Source organism: Cetorhinus maximus, chromosome 3 (genome assembly GCF_964194155.1).
Source record: "Cetorhinus maximus chromosome 3, sCetMax3.hap1.1, whole genome shotgun sequence".
NCBI lineage: Eukaryota > Metazoa > Chordata > Chondrichthyes > Lamniformes > Cetorhinidae > Cetorhinus > Cetorhinus maximus.
Genome location: NC_135881.1, coordinates 65,242,565 through 65,263,116, shown reverse-complemented (window position 1 = coordinate 65,263,116; position 20,552 = coordinate 65,242,565). Strand labels below are relative to the sequence as shown.

General features: G+C 40.2%; 1 protein-coding gene across 1 annotated transcript in view; it reads left to right on the top strand.

Moving 5' to 3' along the window:
* Positions 1-20,552, top strand: part of krit1 (KRIT1 ankyrin repeat containing) — a 63,832-nt gene that overhangs the window by 27,852 nt on the left and 15,428 nt on the right. Inside the window, exons 5-11 of the mRNA XM_078538486.1 lie at positions 7,784-8,024; positions 9,235-9,350; positions 9,975-10,118; positions 11,110-11,266; positions 14,656-14,763; positions 16,160-16,316; positions 17,066-17,217. Coding sequence (XP_078394612.1) covers positions 7,784-8,024; positions 9,235-9,350; positions 9,975-10,118; positions 11,110-11,266; positions 14,656-14,763; positions 16,160-16,316; positions 17,066-17,217 — 1,075 coding nt within the window. The remainder of the gene's footprint in view (positions 1-7,783; positions 8,025-9,234; positions 9,351-9,974; positions 10,119-11,109; positions 11,267-14,655; positions 14,764-16,159; positions 16,317-17,065; positions 17,218-20,552) is intronic.

Below are 20,552 nucleotides of genomic sequence, written 5' to 3'. Positions count from 1 at the left end.
GGTGAGGGAACCAACAAGAGGGAAAAACGTACTTGACCTCATCCTCGCCAACCTCCCTGCTGCAGATGCATCTGTCCATGACAGTATCGGTAGGACTGGCCTCCATACAGCTGTTGTGGAGACAAAGCCGCGCCTTCACATTAAGGATACCCTCCGTCGAGTTGTGTGGTGTTACCACTGTGCTAAGTGGGATAGATTTCGAACAGACCTGGCAACTCAAGACTGGGCATCCATGAGGTGCTGTGGGCCATCAGTAGCAGCAGAATTGTATTCGAACACAATATGTAACCTCATAGCCTGGCATATCCTCCACTCTGACATTACCATCAAGCCGGGGGATCAACCCTGGTTCAATGAAGAGTGCAGGAGGGAATGCCAGGAGCAACACCAGGCATACCTAAAAATGAGGTGTTAACCTGGTGAAGCTATAAAGCAGGACTACTTACGTGCCAAACAGCATAAGCAGCAAATGATAGACAGGGCTAAGCGACCCCACAGCCAACAGATCACATCTAAGTTCTGCAGTCCTGCCACATCCAGCCGTGAATGGTAGTGGACAATTAAACAACTCACTGGAGGAGGAGGCTCCACAAATATCCCCATCCTCAATGATGGAGGAGCCCAGCACATCAGTGCAAAAGATGAGGCTGAAGCATTTGCTACAATCTTCAGCCGGAAGTGCCGAGTGGGTACCCAAGAGAATGAGGATGAAGGTATGGAACTCGGGGAGAGAGACTGCGAGGTTCTTGAGCAAATTGATACAGGGAGTGACAAGGTATTGGAGATGCTGGCAGGCTTAAAAGTAGACAAATCTCCAGGTCTGGATGATTTGTGTCCCAGACTGCTGAGGGAGGCAAGGGAGGAGATTACAGGGGCTCTGACCCAAATTTTTAATTCCTCTCTGGCCACGGAAGAGGTGCCAGAGGACTGGAGAACAGCTAAGGTGGTTCCGCTATTTAAGAAGGGTTGTAGAGATAAGCCAGGGAACTACAGACCAGTGAGTCTCACGTCAGTGATAGGGAAACTATTGGAGAGAATCTATCTCCACTTGGAGAGGCAAGGTTTGATCAGGGATAGTCAGCATGGCTTTGTCAGAGGGAGGTCGTGCCTAACAAATTTGATTGAATTATTTGAGGAAGTGACCAGATGAGGGTAGTGCAGTTGATGCAGTTTATATGGATTTCAGCAAAGCCTTTGACAAGGTCCCACATGGGAGACTTATAAAGAAGGCAAATGCACATGGGATACAGGGTAATTTGATAAGGTGGAATCAAAATTGGCTTAGTTGTAGGAGACAGAGGGTGATGACAGAAGAATGCTTTAGTGACTGGAAGCCCGTGTCCAGTGGCGTACCACAGGGATCTGTGCTGGGTCCCCTATTATTCGTCATTAAAATAAACGACATAGATGACTGTGGGGGGGGTGGGGGGGTAGGATTAGTAAGTTTGTGGATGACACAAAGATTGGCCAGGTGGGTAACAATGAGGTTGAGTGTCTTGGGCTACAGGAAGATATAGATGGGATGGTCAAATGGGCTGATAAGTGGCAGATGGAATTTAACCCTGAAAAGTGAGAGCTGATACAATTTGGAAGGAGTAATTTGACACGGAAGTATTCAATGAATGGCATGACACTAGGAAGTTCTGAGGAACAAAGGGACCTTGGCATGTGTGTCCATAGATCTCTGAAGGCGGAGGGGCATGTTAGTGGGGTGGTGAAAAAGGCATTTGGGACACTTGCCTTTATCAATCGAGGCATAGATTACAAAAGTAGGGAGGTCATGTTGGAGTTGTATAGAACCTTGGGGAGGCCACAGCTGGAGCACTTTGTGCAGTTCTGGTCACCACATTATAGGAAGTATGTGATTGCACTGGAGGCGGTGCAGAGGAGGTTCACCAGGATGTTGCCTGGGATGAAACATTTAAGCTATGAAGAGAGGTTGGATAGACTTGGGTTGTTTTCGTTGGAGCAGAGAAGACTGAGGGGGTGACCTGATTGAGGTGTACAAGGTGGAGGGGCATGGACAGGGTGGAGAGGGAGCAGCTGTTCTCCTTTGTTGAAGGGTCAGTCACGAGGGGACACAAGTTCAAGGTGAGGGACAGGAGGTTTAGGGGGGATGTGAGGAAAAACTTTTTTACCCAGAGGGTGGTGACGGTCTGGAATGCGCTGCTTGGGAGGATGGTGGAGGCGGGTTGCCTCACATCCTTTAAAAAGTACCTGGATGAGCACTTGGCACGTTATAACATTCAAGGCTATGGGCCAAGCGCTGGTAAATGGGATTAGGTAGGTAGGTCAGGTGTCAGTGCAGACTCGATGGGCTGAAGGGCCTCTTCTACACTGTGTGATTCTGTGATGATCCATCTCTACCTTCTCGGGAGGTCCCCAGCATCACAGATGCCAATCTTCAGCCAATTCAATTCACTCCAAGTGATATCAAGAAACGGCTGAAGGCTCTGGATACTGCAAAGGCTATGGCCCATGACAATATTCCGGCAAGTACTGAAGACTTGTGCTCCAGAACTTGCCCGGCCCTACCCAATCTGTTCCAGTTCAACTACAACACTGGCATCTACCCGACTATGTGGAAAATTGCCCGGGTATGTCCTGTACACAAAAAACAGGATAAATCCAACCTGGCCAATTACCACCCCATCAGTCTACTCTCCATCATCAGTAAAGTAATGGAAGGGGTCATCAACAGTGCTATCAAGCGGCACTTGATTAGCAATAACCTGCTCACTGACACCCAGTTTGGGTTCCACCAAGGCCACTCAGCTCCTGGCCTCATTACAGCCTTGGTTCAAACATGGACAAAAGAGGTGAACTTCCGAGGTGCGGTGAGAGTAACTGCACTTGACATCAAGGCAGCATTTGACCGAGTGTGGCATCAAGGAGCCCTAGCAAAACTGGAGTCAATGGGAATCGGGGGGGGGCGGGCGGGGAAGCTCTCTGCTGGTTGAAGTCATAACAAACACGAAGGAAGATGGTTGTGGTTGTTGGAGGTCAGCCATCTCAGCTCCAAGACATCACTGGAGGAGTTCCTCAGGGTAGTGTCCTCAGCCCAACCATCTTCAGCTGCTTCATCAATGACCTTCCTTCCAACAGAAGGTTAGAAGTGTGGATGTTTGCTGATGATTGCACAATGTTCAGCACTATTCATGACTCCTCAAATATCAAAGCAGTCTGTGTTCAAATGCAGCAAAACCTGGACAATATCCAGGCTTGGACTGACAAGTGGCAAGTAACATTCGCACCACAGAAGTGCCAGACAGTGACTACCTCCAACAAGAGAGAATCCAGTCATCGCCCCTTGATGTTCAGTGGCATGACCATCACTGAATCCGCAACTATCAACATCCTGGGAGTTACCATTGACCAGAAACTGAACTGGACTAGCCATATAAATACTGTAGCTATAAGAGCAGGTCAGAGGCTAGGAATCGTGTGATGAGTAACTCACCTCCTGACTCCCCAAAGCCTGTCCACCATCTACAAGGCACAAGTCAGGAGTGTGATGGAATACTCCCCACTTGTCTGGGTGAGTGCAGCTCCCACAACACTCAAGAAGCTTGACACCATCCAGGACAAAGCAGTCCACTTGATTGGCACCACATCCACAAACATTCACTCCCTCCACCACCGACACGCAGTAGCAGCAATGTGTACCGTCTACAAGATGCACTGCAAGAATTCACCAAGGCTCCTTTGACAGCACCTTCCAAACCCAATACCACTACCATCTAGAAGGACAAGGGCAGCAGATAGGTGGGAACACCATCACCTAGAAGTTCCCTTCCAAGTCACTCACCATCCTGATTTGGAAATATATCTCCGTTCCTTCACTGTTGCTAGGTCAAAATCCTGGAACTCCTCTGCTAACAGCACTGTGGGTGTACCCACACCACATGGACTGCAGCAGTTCAAGAAGGCAGCTCACCACCACCTTCTCAAGGGCAACTAGGGATGGACATTTATTGCTGGCCCAGCCAGTGAAGCCCACATATCATGAATGAATTTTTAAAAAAATGTTTTGCCCCCTACACAATGAGCTTTTATTTTCCACAATAACCTTTGATGTGGCACCTTATCAAATGCCTTCTGGCAATCTAAGTACCGTACATCCACTGGTTCCCCTTTATCCACAGCACATGTGACTCCTTCAAAGAACTCAAATAAATTGGTTAAACATGATTTCCCTTTCACAAAACCTAGTGGACTCTGCCTGATGCCTTAAACTTTTCTAAGTGCCCTGCTATAACATCTTTAATAATAGCATCTAACATTTGCCCAATGACAGATGTTAAATGAACTAGCTTTCTACCTCCCTCCCTTTTTGAATAAATGAATTACATTTGCTATTTTCTAATCTAATGGAATGTTCCCCGAATCTAGTGAATTTTGGAAAATTAAAACCAACGAGTCAACGATCTCACCAGCCACTTATTTCAAGACCCTAGGATGAAGTTCATCAGGATCCAGGGATTTGACAGCCTGCAATTCCTCCCTCCCTTCCATTTCCTGATTTACAGCTATTTCTGGGATGTTACTCGTATTCTCTATAGTGAAAACTGATGCAAAATACCTGTTCAATTCATCTGCCATCTCCTTATTTTGCATTATTAATTTCCAGACTCACTTTCTATAGGACCAATGCTCACTTTAACTCTTTTTTTGTTTAAATATCTATAGAAACTTTTGCTATCTGTCTTGATCTTTCCAGCTAGCTTTCTCTCGTACTCTAATTGTTCCCTCCTTATTAACCTTTTTGCAGTTCTTTGCTGTTTCTTATATTCTGTTCAACCTTCTGACCTGCCACCCATCTTTTGCATAATTATTTGCTTTTTCTTTAAGTTTGATACTGTCTTTAAGTTTTTTAGTTGACCATGGATGGTGGGTTCTCCTCTCGGAAGCTTTCCTTCTCATTATAATATATCTATTCTGTGTATTCTGAAATATCCCTTTAAAAGCCTGCCACTGCATCTCTATGGACCTATCCCTTAACCTCATTTGCCACTCCACTCTAGCTAGCTCCGCTTTCATGCCCTCATAATTGCCCTTATTTAAGTTTAAAATACTAGTCTTGGACCCACTCTTCTCTCCCTCAAACTGAATATGAAATTCAATCATCTTATGATTGCTGCTACCTAGGGGTGCCTTCACTGAGATTATCAATTAATCCCATCTCGTTGCACAGTACCAGGTCTAGCATTGCCTGCTCTCTGGTTGGCTCCAGAAAATGCTGTTCCAAGAAACTAACCCAAAAGCATTTTATGAACTCTTCATCTAGGCTACCTTTTGCCCATCTGATTTTTCCAGTCTATCTGCAGATTAAAATCCCCCATGATTATCAGAGTATCTTCCTTTATACTCTGTCCTATTGTGTAGTTACAATTAGGGGGCCTGTGCACCACTCCCATAAGTGACTTTTTGCCTTTATCATTTCTCATCTCAACCCAAACTGCTTCGACATTCTGGTTTCCTGAACTTAGGTCATCCCCCTCTAATGCTCTAATACCATCACTTATTAACAGAGCCACCCCGCCACCTTTTTCTAGCTTCCTGTCCTTTCTAAATGTCACATACCCTTTGACACTCAGTTCCCAATTTTAAGGCTGTGACTGAATATTGAACGAAGGAGCCCCAGCAAAACTGATCATCATCTGGTTCAAGTGAAACACCCTCCAATGGCTGGATTCATTCCTGACGCAAAGGAGGATGGTTGTCAGTGGCCAGTCATCATAAGTCTAGGACTTCACTGCAGGAATGCCCCTGGAACGTTTCCTTGGCCCAACCATAAACCATCTTCAACTGCTTCGTCAGAGACTTTTTCTTTGTCATAAACTCAGGAAGGGAGCTGTTCCTTAAAGATTCCTCAATGTTCAGCTCCATTCACAGTTCCTCTGATAATTGAAGCAGTTCACTCCACCTTACAACAGACTTGGGATGACAAGCAACAAATAAAGCTAACTAATGTATTGACTGCAGGAAAGAGCCACTTAACATGAAAGAAACAGCTGTAAATTACCTTAAAGAAAATAAACCTTTATTTGGACTGCAACAGTCAGACACCTCCTAGGCACCCCCATCCCCAGAATATCCCTTAAGGAAAAGTAAAAGTTTTAAAACTTGCATTTTAGCAGCTTTAATTATTGTAAATAATTTCTTTGGGTACAAGTGCTAAAGAAAAACACGTATAACTTAGAACTTTAGAAGCCACTAAGACAGCTTAAACTTTTGTGCTTTAAGTTTGTGGATGGCTAACAGTCGGAGAAAGATATAATTCGGGAAGTTTTCGATTCCAAACTTTAGCAGATCTGATTTATGTGATAACTTTTGGATCATCCTTCTAACTGATATGATTGGCTCCTATCACAACCCATGGAAAAGTATAATTTTTGTTGTGAAGTGCTGAAGCTTAGGTGGAAGAGCTGATTCAATGGCATGTTTGGAGTAAGTTGTCAATCGGTTTTATCCCATAGTTCAAATTTAATTTGTGTTTGTAACTGTTTGATTTTATTTTCCTGAGCCTTGACTCTCTTGAGGGAGACTATAATGAGGGGAGAATTTTCTATCTTTGGTCAGTTTAGGAAAAAGCACATTTGGACATGCAGGGTTAGTTTGATTAGGATATGGGTAACAAAGTATAAATTTGCTATTATTTGTTTAAATTTTATAGCATGAATAATTTACTCTAAACCAGAATTAAATTTAAGATTAATCTGATGTGTTTTATGAACAACTATATGTCCCTGTTTAAACTGATGCACTTTAGTTATTTATTTATATGTTTATCTATTTGAGATTACCTTGGCAGTAATATTTGGTGGGATGGAATTGAATTTTGCATAATTTCTGATTTTGATATTGGAGTAATCTTAATTTGGAGTGTGCTGTGTTTTGTCTACATTTTTATATATTTTTTTGAAACACTGTATCAGTGCCACTGATTCGGCCTCAGCTGGAGCATTACCTCCCATTCTGGGCACCACTGTTTCAGAAGGGTGTGAATGCATTAGAGAGGGTGCAGAAAAGATTCACGAGAATATTTCCAAGAATGAGGAACTGGGGCTGTTCTCCTTGGAGATTAGAAGATTGAGAGGAGATTTTCATAGAGGTATTCAAAATCATGAGAGGTTTGGACAGAGTAGCTACAGAGAAACAATTTCCATTGGTGGAAAGATCAAAAACCAGAGGACACAGATTTCAGCTAATTGGCAAAAGAAACAATGGTGACATGAGGAAAACCTTTTTTACACAGTGAGTGGTTAGGAGCTAGAATGCACTGCCTGAGAGTGCAGTGAAGGCAGATTCAATCATTGAGGGGTCTGGACAGAATAGATACAGAGAAACTGTTCCCATTGGTGGAAAGACCCAAGAAACAGAAGGCCCAGATTTAAGGTAATCTTACAACTTTGCTTCCTTGAATATCTTCCAAGTTGTGAGTTAGCTGATCTTAATTGGAGTGGTGATGGAGCAACTAAAAATGGCTTCAGCCCCACATCAGATTACGGAATATTAGCTAGGGTTTCCACTTGACGTTTTTGCCGAAAATCCTTTTGACTGAAGACAGTTCTAGGATTGGGTGTGACTTCAACACTCCTACCGACATCATTAAGACTCTCATATGATTAACAGATACTTGGACAAGATGCCAGAGAGTGCTTAACATACATGGAACAAGAGTACAAACTCTTGGGATTACGGGAGCAGGGGAGGGATAGGTGAAAAAAACCTTGTTTGAAGTCGTTTACTTAAAAGATTTTTGTAAATGTTGTCTTCACAGGTGGCTGGCAGAGCAGCACACCATCTCCCATGCTATTCCAGGTCTTTTTAGACCATCTCCTCTTGACAGAATCAAATCATGCGTTGCAAATCCTGCCTACATCAAAGAAATGGAGCCTGAAAATACACTGCATGTGGGCTACACTGCTTTGGAGATAAGAAGCAAAATGTTGGCGCTGGAGAAAGCTGACCTCTGTATCTACAATCCTCTTTTTGGATCAGACCTACAGTACACAAATAGGGTAGGATCTCAAAACACTATTGTACTGTTTAAAAAAAAATAATGGCGACTGCCGAATTTCTGTCATTCTGACATAAGTGTAATATTGTGTTTGCATTGGCTTCTGAAGTTGGTCACTATAACACCACAAACAACCTTGTTTCTTTCTCGTTCATCTGAGGTACAGTGAAGAGTTTTTACCAGTTTCACTGGTTATTAGTGCAACTAAAAAGCGGAAAGTATATGTAGGTTCACTGAAAGGCCAGCAATGTTTCAAATAAGAGATGTTGCGAGTTTCTGAAAAAGTCTTGGATAGTTATGTTGAAAAGAACGTATTTTGTATGCAGTGCATAATTATTTTCTACAAAGAGAAATAAAAGTAACCACAGACATTCCTGCTGGTAAATTTTGATATCCCATGTGAAGTTACCATAGTGACACTTGTGTACACCACTGGACAACTAGAAAGGGCTGTCACAGTTACCAGTTTTCTTGCAAACCAGTAATCTGACTTTCTCTGGCTGAGTCTCTTGTTTCCGTAGCTATTTGCATGCCTTGTTTCTTTAGCAGTCTTGTTTTTCTCTAACGCATTTCTCTGTTACTTGATGGGGGTAAACTTTTGCATCATTTAAATTTTCCTGCTTTTCAGCAGGTTGCAGGTACTTCCAATTGATTCAAGCCTTTTCTATATTTAGAGCATCTGCTTTTCTCCCTTCCCCTAACATTTTTTTTATGTTTGCGTCTTTTTCATTTTTCAGTTCTGAAGAAGAGCCTTGCTTAAAATTTTGACTTGTCTCTTGTCTCCCTCCATAGCTGCTAACTGATCTGTACTTTTTCCAGCATTTTCTGTTTATGTTTGAATAGATTATATAGTCATTTGCAAATAGAATTTCACTCAAAATTGGAGGCAGTCCAATATTTTAACATTAATAGAAATAATGAATGGGTGAGTTTTCTAGTGTTAAACTGATCAAAATTTGCAACAAATCTTTCATCGTTCAGCAATCATTTAATTGGTCAGTGTTTTAAATGCAAAAAAGTAGAATAATGCACTCCAAGATACTTTTGTCAATTTTGCTTCTTCTTCACATAAAATATTAGGAACTGTAAAAATATCATGTTTCTGAAATTGCTTTTGCCTATTTTTTAAAATTGTGAACTGTTTACTGTCATTCTGATTGGGAAGTGGCTAATATGTTAATTTCCTTCCTTTTTGATGGTTCTGCTTACAGGTAGATAAAGTGGTTATAAACCCATACTTTGGCCTGGGAGCTCCTGATTATTCCAAGATACAGATTCCAAAACGTGAAAAATGGCAGCGTAGTATGAGTAGCATAATGGAGGACAAGTAAGTATAGAAATAGTGCTAAATTTCATCTAGAAGGACAAGGGCAGCAGATAGATGGGAAGACTACCACCTGGAAGTTCCCCTCCAAGTCACTCACCATCCTGACTTGGAAATATATCACTGTTCCTTCGCTGTCGTTGGGTCAAAATCCTGGAACTCCCTCCCTAACAGCATTGTGGGTGTACATATACCATATGGACTGCAGCGGTTCAAGAAGGCAGCTCGCTACTGCCTTCTCGAGGGCAACTAGGGATGGGCAATAAATACTGGACCAGCCAGCACAGCCCACCTCCTGTGAATGAATTTAAAAAAAAATTCTTCTGGTGCTATGGCTGGCATTTATCCTTCAACCAACTCTGCTAAAACAAATTATCTGTTCATCTATTTCATTGCTATTTTAGGACCTTGCTATGCAGAAGTTGGCTGTTGCATTTGTCTGCAGCTGACAATTCAAAAGAGTTTCCTTGGTTTATGTTATATATGCCAGTTTTTTTAAATGGGGAAATGTTACAAAGGTTATAAAGAACCAGTTACTGATAAATTTTTAGGAAAAAAACATATAAGTTTGAACTGTATGCATGTCATTTTGATAAGATTTAAAAGTGAATTTGATTTTTCCTTTAGGGAGCGACAGTGGGTGGATGATTTCCCCCTGCATCGTAGTGCCTGTGAAGGTGATACAGATTTACTGAGCAAACTTCTAGACAGTGGGTTTTCAGTTAATCAGTTGGACAGTGATCACTGGGCTCCTATTCATTATGCTTGTTGGTACGTTGTTTGGCCTCAACTTAAATTGATAATCTTTTTATCATTTTCAATCATTAAAAACTGTTAAAATCTAGTTGTTAGCATAATGTAAAGGCATGAATATAGTGTGCCACAAATTTTTATTTCCCTGACTTTGCAGCACATGGTTTCTCCATAGCAGCATGTTTAAATTAAGGAACTCACCATAGACCTTGGCCCATGTTCCACTACTGAATTGCAGTTTGTGATGTTGCGCATTGACTCTACCTTAACAGATTACCAATCTTGCTTGTATTACAAACATTAACCTTCATATGCTGTGCGAACATTTAGCCATCTGATTTCTGTCTTGCTGAAAACATAACATCTGCTCTAATATCCTGCTAAGGAGACCACAAAGTATTTAGTTTAATTTCGGCGTAACCAAATGAATGTCTGTGTTAAAGTTTTACCATTTTGTGGTTCCTAACTTTAAAGAATAGCTCTGGATCACATGACTTGTGCTAATAAACCCTTCAATGGTTAACCAAATTTGAGTTAATTGGCTGGTAGCAAACACCATTGATTTCAAAATGAAATTACACTTGAACTGTTTCATTTTGTGAATGACTTTATAAAGATTATACTTTTCATTGATGTCTTTAGATTTACTACAGGTTACATTGTAATTGTAAACATTGAATTACATCAAGGGAACAAGATGCTTGACCCAGTTAGTCAATGTTGGTGTTCGCCTTCAATATGCCCATCCTGTTGCCAGTTGCCTTTAAAACTTTCTTTCCACCGCCTATCTTATCTATTCATCACTGCTTCAATATGTACTTCAGAGAATCATAAGAATGCAAATTAAAGCCATTCAACAAAATATTTTTCTCAGATACATAAAATATTTTTCTCAAAAATAGAGGAGATTTTAGTATAATCTGACGAAAATTGCATTCAAACCTGAAAAGTTGAAGTCATTAAATATAAACTCGTATTTCATTTTTTTCTGCCCATAATTTGCTTTTAGGTATGGAAAGGTTGAAGCTACCCGCTTCTTATTAGAAAAGGGAAAATGTAATCCCAACCTTCTAAATGGACAGCTCAGTTCCCCACTTCATTTTGCAGCTGGTGGAGGACGTGCAGAGATTGTGCAACTTCTACTGCAGCATCCTGAGATCGATCGGGTACAGTTCAGATGATTTCTTAGCATCATCTTGTTCAAATCTTCATATGAACTAGTGTTTGAAACCTGGATCCTTGATTGTGTTTGTCTTTTTTGAAGCATATCTACTGTACTGATCAGGATATTGTTATTTGAAAAAAGTAGCTCCAGTTATACAAATGCCGGCTGATTGTGTATCTCCTAATTTCAAAATTACTTGCTAGTTTTGCAACCTGCGGTATTCCAAGATTGTGTCAGTGCTGAAAAATTGAGTATGCTCAGATTTTCTGAATTTCATTAAAGCATTGTTGGAGGCGTAAATTGGCACTGCATTATCAAATTGCATATTTATTCATTTTATAATTTTCATTTCCCTTTTATAGCATGTCCATATTACCTTTAGGCAAAGCAGTGTATAAGTAAACAGATATTTCTACAACCTTGCTCTTCACTGCTTTATTCCCAGTTACCCCAATGTAGTGCACCTGTTGACGATAATTTCCATCTCTGCCCGCTCGATGACCCAAATAGCTTTCTTACATTCAGTGCATTAGAAGAGCTGATCCAAATAGCAATTTGACTGCTAAGCAGGCTCAAATGCAACTCTTCACTCATGCTGTGGTATTTATTTATTTAATTAATTTAAGGAACTGACTTTAGCTGCCAAAGGGATGAGTTCTATCAGACTGAAGAAAGCTAAAACCTGCCTTTAAAGCAAAAATCAGATTGGCTTCTTAATTTACTAATTAGCTAATCTAATTTAGCTCATGGCAGCTTTTCCCAATGCATTAATCAAAGTGGCAATCTCTGACCTGGGCAGAAATTGTAGATGCTTGTATTCAGTTTAAAAAGTTTAAACTGATTGTCTATGTTAGATAATGAATGTAATGGGAACAGTGAAGTGCCTTTCAGAAGTACTGAATGGGGAGGGGGGCATTGGGAAATTTATATTTTGTGTAAAATTGATCATTTTCATTCTAACAGTACAAATTTGAGATGAAAGAGAGACAGTACACATTTTGTCTTCTGAAAAAGGGTTATCAATTCATAACTAGTTCTGTACAATTGAAAAGTACTAATTTAATAACAATACTTGGGGTGAATGTATTACTTGTATACTGTTAAAATGCTCTCCATATATCTTAATGGTTTCTAATGAATTAGAATGATTTCTAGTGGTCGTATTGGACCCTAATTTTTAAACTAATTTCTCCTTGTTTAATGCAGTCGCAACATTATTGCAGTGAAATGTTAGCTAGGCATCCTGATTCTCAATCCATCTTCAATATGCTCACCCAGTTGCCTTTAAAACTTTCTTTCCACCGCCTATCTTATCTATTCATCTCTGCTTCAATATATATTTCAAATTATCTTAAGGGATGCAAATTAAAACCATTCAACAAAATATTTTTCTCAGATACATAAAACATTGTTCTCAAAAATAGAAGAGATTTTAGTATAATCTGACAAAAATTGTATTCGAGCCTGAAAAGTTGGAAGCCATTAAATATAAACTCGTATTCCATTTTTTCTGCCCATAATTTGCTTTTAGGTATGCTTCTTATTAGAAAAGGGAAAGTGCAATCCCAACCTTCTAAATGGGCAGCTCAGTTCCCCACTTCATTTTGTGATGGTTGCTGGACTTGACTTGGTGTCAGGGGAAGGGGATAAAGGCGAGGGGGTGGATACGCAGGGTGGGGCAAGTGATTGATCATTTCTGGTCAATAGACAATCTATTCAAATACAAGTTTGACTTCTGAAGGGTTGGTCGAGTAGAGCCATTAGTAACATCTTTAAAAATGGCTAATCCTTACTCTCCTGTGATGAAGAAACATAACATGATCGGGAAGTATAAACAAAAGATTACAGGAAGACATGAGAAGAATGGGTAGATAGGTGATGGGCAAAATTCTGTAAGAAAGAGAAAAAAATATACTGGCATTTACAGCGTTTCACAACCACCAGACATTTTGAAGAGTTTTATAGCCAATGAAATGCTTTCTTTGAAGTGTAGTCGAGGAAAAGATCAACTTACTGCACTGTTATACTGATCCCCAGTAGTCCTTCAAAAAATAAAATGAGGAATGCAGTTACGACCTGAAGTTACATAAATCAATTTTCAGGCCAAAATGCTGTATAGTGCTGAGGAGAATAAATAAATACAGTTTCTGAAGCTATGGTGCCAGATGCAGAAGACAGAAGTCAGAGTGGAACCAGGAGCAGGAATTGAAACAACTGTTCAGCAAGGTGGTTGTTTAATTAGTATTCAGTGCCCCCATCTTATTGGACACCTTACTGTAAGCAGCCAATAATAGACCACAGGAGCAATGTCTGGGACCTGAATAATGGTGTGGAAGAGGTTAATGAACAGTTGTTGCATGGCCTGGCATGTAAACATCCTGGGGAAGGGCAGCTGAAAGTTGGGATGGTGGAAGAATGAATAAGGCTTCTCAGAGTGAAAAGCTACTCTGAAAGGTGGAGTGCAAAGGGGAAAAGGTGCTTTGTGGCAGAATTATTTTGTTGTGTTGAAAATTACATAACTTGATATGATTGATGAAGAGATTGGGGTGGAAGGCGAGGTCATGATGTTCCTGTTGTTATGAGAAAAGGGGGTTCCAACAGATGAGGACCGAGCTGCAGGAGGATTCAGTCAAGGGTCCTGTCAAGCACTGTTGGAGGCACCATTGGGGAATGATATGAGCCTATAATAAGGTACAAGGGGAGGGAGGTAGTCGTTTTGGATATGGCTATGTTGACAGAACAGCGTTCTGGCAGTCAAGCGAAGATTTGCCCCCAGGGTATTGGGCAGTTTCTCCATATTTCAGTACTGACAGACCTACCTACTGCAATTTTTCAGCATTTTGCAATTTCATTTCAGACCTCTTGCATCTGTAGGTTTTCTTTCGCCGTTTTCTTTATCTTTTTGTCATTTTTTTCCTTCTGTGCTTTTTCAACACTTTTCACCATTTTAGCTTTGGAGGTTCTTTTCATCCCTTCATTGCCTTACTGAGCTCTTTAATGTCATCTTCCACTTCTCCATAACATTATTTGCAAGTCATTCAATCCATTAATTCTGACTGGAGTATATAGTATTTTACTCATCCTTCTTTCCTACAGATGCTAGTTAACCTGTGTATTTCCAGATGTTTCAGCTTTAGCTTAACAGTAATTGGCTCCATTTGAAGCACCAGTGCCTTCATGACCAGTGTGGTCATCTTCTGTGATTGTGTAAAAATAAAACTGCTGTCAAAGATGCCATCACAGTTCAGCTTTGCAATAGTTGGACTCACTTGCATTTCTAGTCAAGTAACAGTTTGTAAGAATAAAATTTTAACAATATTTAGAAACACTGCTTCAAGCATTAATTTGCATATTATGGTGAAATTATTTTATGTTTGGTAACTATTCCAGCATATTGTGGATCAACAAGGAAGGACAGCATTGCAGGTCTGTAAAGAGAACAAACAGAATGATTGGGAAACAACAGTACAACTCCTTAACGATGCATTGAATAAACCAGTAAGTTCATTTGCTAAGGCTTTTTTTTTAATTGAAGCACACTGATTTTCATCAGTGTTGTGCACGTATTTAAAGGATTTGAACATTGAGCTGAATTACCAAAACATGTATTATTAGTCAGCTGTTCTTTTGTGTATGTAGCATTTATGGCATGTATTTGTGTTTTGTTCATTAAGCATCACCTTTGTATATACACAAATTTTACAGTATGCATCAAGCTGATTGCCTGAAATTTCATAATCATGAAACAGCTATAGATCGCAGCTTACTTAAGAGTAGGTTACCAAATGAATCCAACAAAAAGGGGAGATGGACGTCTGGTAAGAATTTATGAATGTAACTAATCAAGAATGAATAGTCAGAAAAGGCTGTACTTGAGCTCTCTGAAGATGAAATGTCTGGTGATGGACAGTGGAACCAATCCAGCCCTTCCAATTGACTTGATAATCTCACACCTTAGTCAGGCAGGTCTGCAGTAGTCAGTAACATGGACTAACCAACCAGCTTGGCTCTCTAGTGGAACCATAGGGCATGATCCTTGCCACTCAGATTTCAAAGCTATAATTGGTAGGGTGGCCCTGGTTGGGCAAACAATGAAAACTTTACCAGTAATCTGTTCTGGTAAACTGTGTGGCATTAGCTGTTCAAAACCTATCTGTGCTCCGCTGCATTTTTGCACATTTTAAGCCTTGGCTCTCTTGCCCTGCACCTTGCTGACATGCATTAGGGTAATTTGAATGGATATGGGAAGAACACTCTTGGCAAAGAGAAGCTTGCAACTGGGTGTGGACTTTTCAGTAACTGAATTTGGAATGACTTAAACACAGTAATGTGTTTCCACATGTGTTAGACATTCACATAGAAATAGCTGATGTAAAGCAGGATTTAATCTTAATTAAACCTTCTAAATTATTGCTATGATGAAATATATAAAATTGTAATACACTTGATAAACTTTGTTTATAGTTCTCTCAATATTTTGAAAATCTGCAATACGTTTATTGTAAAGATTTCTAGAGATAGTTTAAAAGTTTTTAACATAAGATCTTTGTGTGAAATGGGTATTCATGGTGAGATATTAAGGACTCTGGTACCTCACTTAAAGCATCTTGCTCTTAACAGACATAATTAGTGAAAGTCATAAACACTGTAAAAAGACTGATTTATTTGACAAATTCTTATTACATGAGCAAAGTACCACCTAAAATTGTGATTCGTATCAGTGCTCTCAAAGTTCAAATGTTACAGTGATGTTTTATGTTTCACTAGAAATGCTTTTGCAAATTTCATCTTAAACAGTCTTGATCTGATAGGCATTGATCTTGTGTTATACTTGAAATGATGAAGCAAACAAGTAAAATTCATTTGAAGTTGAATTTTTTTGTTGAATCATCAGTATGAGAAAATTAGAATTTATCGTACCGATGGGTCTTATCGTGCTGTTGAGCTGAGGCACGGCAACAATACCACAGTACAGCAGATTATGGAAGGAATGCGGCTGTCACAGGAAACACAACAGTACTTCACAATCTGGATCTGCTCTGAGAACCTCAGTAAGAAAGATGATAAATTGATTTTGTATTTAAATAATTACCTTATATTTAAATAATTTTATATTTAAATAATTGTAGCTTTGAAAATGTTAAAATGGTCAGATGTTGCCAAGCATTTTAGTTTTCCCTTAAATTGTTAAAATGAATTAATAAAATAAATGATGCAGACATATTAGTGGGAGGACTTATAGTAAATATTTTCAACTACAAATCTAATTTGTAGATATTGTTTTGCATTCTTGAATTCATCTTTTTGCTATTTTCGATGCTCATGTTAAATTGCATCACACATTCTCAGCACAAAGGAGAAAAATAACTAGCTCAGATTTGTATATAGTCTTCTTCTATACTCTTGACACGTTCCTTTGTGCTGCTGCTGGCAATACTATCCAGTGTCAGCTTGAAGCACTCGTGTGTCAAAATGTAGCATCTGTCATCTTGCGGCCTCCGAGTGAGATTAGGGACAGTTTTGAGTTCAACCAGGATAGAATCGGATAGGTTTATCAGGACAGGATTAAAATCACCCAAACACATTTTATACTGGGCCTTTAAAACCAACAAACAGAGGTGACTTTCATCCCAGCAGCCTGGGATAGATTTTAATCCAGTACCCAGAAATGAAAGAACATTGTCTCACCCATTGAGCCACCTGGCTCTCTCACTTCTATCTTTATTAAGTAATATTTAGTAAGTTTTTTTAATGTTAAAACTCTTCCACATTATATCTAGATTATTTTCTCTCTATCTAGGTTTGCAGCTCAAACCATACCATAAATCACTACAGCACCTACGAGACTGGCCAGAAATAGTTGCGGAATTAACAAGCCTCGATCCGCACTTGGAAAAACCACAACTTTTCCTGCGCAGGGATGTGCGTCTTCTACTAGAGACTGAAAAGAAGGTTAGTGCTAATATACTGCTTTGATAACCACTATGGAGAGTGTAGGAGGGCATGCCAGGAGCAGCACCAGGCATACCTTAAAATAAGGTGTCAACCTGGTGAAACTACAGCACAGGACTACTTATGTGTCAAACAGCATAAGCAATAAGCGATAGACAAAGCTAAGCAAATCCACAACCAGCGGCTCTGCAGTTCTGCCACATCCAGTCGTGATTGGTGGTGGGCAATTAAACCACTCACTGGAGGAGGAGGCTCCACAAATATCCCCATCCCCCATGATCCATCTCGGCCATCTCTGTAGGCTCACTGCATTGCAAATGCCAGTCTTTAGCCAATTTGATTCACTCCATATGATATCAAGAAATAACTGAAGGCACTGGATAGTGCAAATGCTATGGGCCCTGACAATATACCAACAATAGTAATGAAGACTTGTGCTCCAGAACTTGCTGCGCCCCTAGCCAAGCTATTCCAGTACAGCTACAACAGTGGCATCTACCTGGCAATGTGGAAAATTGCCCAGGCGTACCTTGTACACACAATGCAAGATAAATCCAACCTGGCCAATTACTGCCCCATCAGTCTACTGTCGATCATCAGTAAAGCGACGGAAAGGATCGTCAACAGTGCTATCAAGCGGCACTTGCCTGGCAATAACCTGCTCACTGGTGCTCAGTTTGGGTTCCGCCAAGACCACTCAGATCCTGACCTCATTAGAGCCTTGGTTCAAACATGGATGACAGTGCTAAACTCCAAAGGTGAGTTGACTCCCCAAAGCCTGTCCACTATCAGCAAGGCACAAGTCAGGAATGTGATGGAATACTCTCCACTTGCCTGGATGAGTGCAACCCCCCTCAACACTCAAGAAGCTCAACAACATCCAGGGCAGAACAGCCCACTTGATTGGCACCCCATCCACAAACATTCACTCCCTCCACCACCGATGCACATTGGCAGCAGTGTGCACCATCTACAAGATGCACTGCAGGAACTGACCAAGGATCCTTACACTGCACCTACCAAACCCACGACCGCTACCATCTCGAAGGACAAGGGCAGCAGACACATGCGAACACCACCACCTGGCAGTTCCCCTCCAAGCCACTTGCCATCCTGACTTGGAAATGTATTGCCGTTCCTTCACTGTCACTGGGTCAAAAACCTGGAACTCCCTCCCTTAACAGCACTGGACTGCAGTGGTTCAAGAGGGTAGCTCGCCATCACCTTCACAGGGGCAATTATGGGTGGACAATAACCGCTGGCCTAGCCAGCGAACCCTCATCTCATGAATGAGTGAATTAAAAAGCGTTCTTTAAATGTGAGAAACACAAATTTATTAAGCCTTATTATTCTTCCACTGCTGAAAATATCTTTTATTTATTGTATAGGACTGATTTCAGTCATTTGAGGAGATAGAAATAGGATTTAGATTGGTATACGAAGATGGTTTTATATCTATGGGCTCTGTTTAATGAAGGTCCACTTCAACCACTGTAGAAATGTTATCACAGTGAATTGTTTATGCAGAAGCTCTGGCTTTGATCATATTTGTCATACCTGTATGGATAATTAGTTTATGAATAAAAGAGAATTCCACTGTATTGTAACAGACAAAATAGCTAACAAAGCAATTCTTTCTGACTAGTTAAATTTTTGTTTTTAATTTTGAAAACATAATGTATCGATCACAGCCAGCAAAAGGATAGAATAATGATCTCTACTGCTGAAGATGACCATAAAATCGCTCATGACTTTGACTTTATTTTTCTGTTCTCCAAGCCTCAAGCACTGGCTGTTTTGCCATTTTTCATGTGTGTACCTAGACTGTCAAAGCTGGCAGGTGATTTGAGTGTGGAGATAGTGAGGAATCCATCACTGCTTTAACATTTAATGCTGTCATCTGACATCCACATATATGCACTTTGCAGTAGTATTGGTAATGAAGAGAAGTTTGAAACCGCAGTTACATCAGCCACACGTGGTGATTGTGAGGCAACGACTGCAACTCGATTGAAGTCAGCTCCACACCACAGACCAAGGGACTTCTTGATCTGTTGCTCACTCTGTATTAGGTAGTACTAATTTAGTATCGTCCACTAAGCTATCATGGAAAGCAGAACTTCACCTGTAGGTTATGTAGCTTTACATTTAAGTTAATTTGTGGAGATGTTTATCATATACATCTGATCATATATTCTCTTTCTTCTTACCACGTTTTCCAGTTCACTAGTACGTCGACAAACATCAGTGTGATACATTTATGTCTTAATGGTGTTGTGGAAACACAATTAACAAGTGTTGTATCAAAGGCTGGATAGCTGAATCTTTTGTCCTGACTGGTTTATTTTCTCTAATAGTGATATTCTTGCATCTCATTGGTTGGTTCAGTCAGTTCTGTTCATTGATTTGTTAGCTTGGTTTTTCAGTGTTACTAGCTGCCTTTTTTCCTGGTTCAAATATAAATAACTTCTACCAACTTAGCATCATGCAGCTTCGAAGTCTACTGAAAGAAATTGCTCAGTTGCTTTCAATGAGAAATTTCATTTCTTGTAATTTTATTTGCAGATAAGCATATGCATTATATATGCTCTGTGTGTATGCAAAAAACTATTTAGCTTGAATTTAACATGGGAAAAACAGAAAAGGAATAATGTGTAGACAGGAAGGAACTTTCCTCCTTGGTGGAGGGATCAATAACCAGGGGGCATATATTTAAGGTAAGGGGCAGGAGGTTTAGAGGGGATGTGAGGAAGAATTTTTTCACCCAGAGGCTGGTGGGAATCTGGAACTCACTGACTGAAAGGATGGTAGAGGCAGAAACCCTCATTAACATTTAAGATGTATTTGGATGTGCACTTGCGATGCAATGGCATACAAGGCTATGAGCCTAGTGCTGGAAAATGGGATTAGAATATTTAGGTACTTCTTTGACCGGCGCAGATTCAATGGGCTGAATGGCCTTTTTCTGTGCTGTCGACCTCTATGACTCTGTGACCTTATCTTTGGTGCATGTGAATAATATGGGTGATTTATTAATTTGCCACCAGTTTATGCAATCGTGCACCTGTGTTAAAGCTGGTGCAAACTGTAGCAGGGGTGAGTTTGTTTAAAACCAGCAGAGAAAGCTGAATAATGAAGCAATGTTGCGACATGAAGCAGAATTTCTCAGATGAAGAATCATACTCCCAAAATGCACCACCAGAAATAACAGAGGATTTCTTTGTGTTTCTCCTGTAGAATAATAGATATTCTACATTCTAATCTTTAAGTGTCATTATCCTACCCATTCTAAAGGAAACAACTGTTCAAATTGATGCCATGTTGTTTGAGAATTA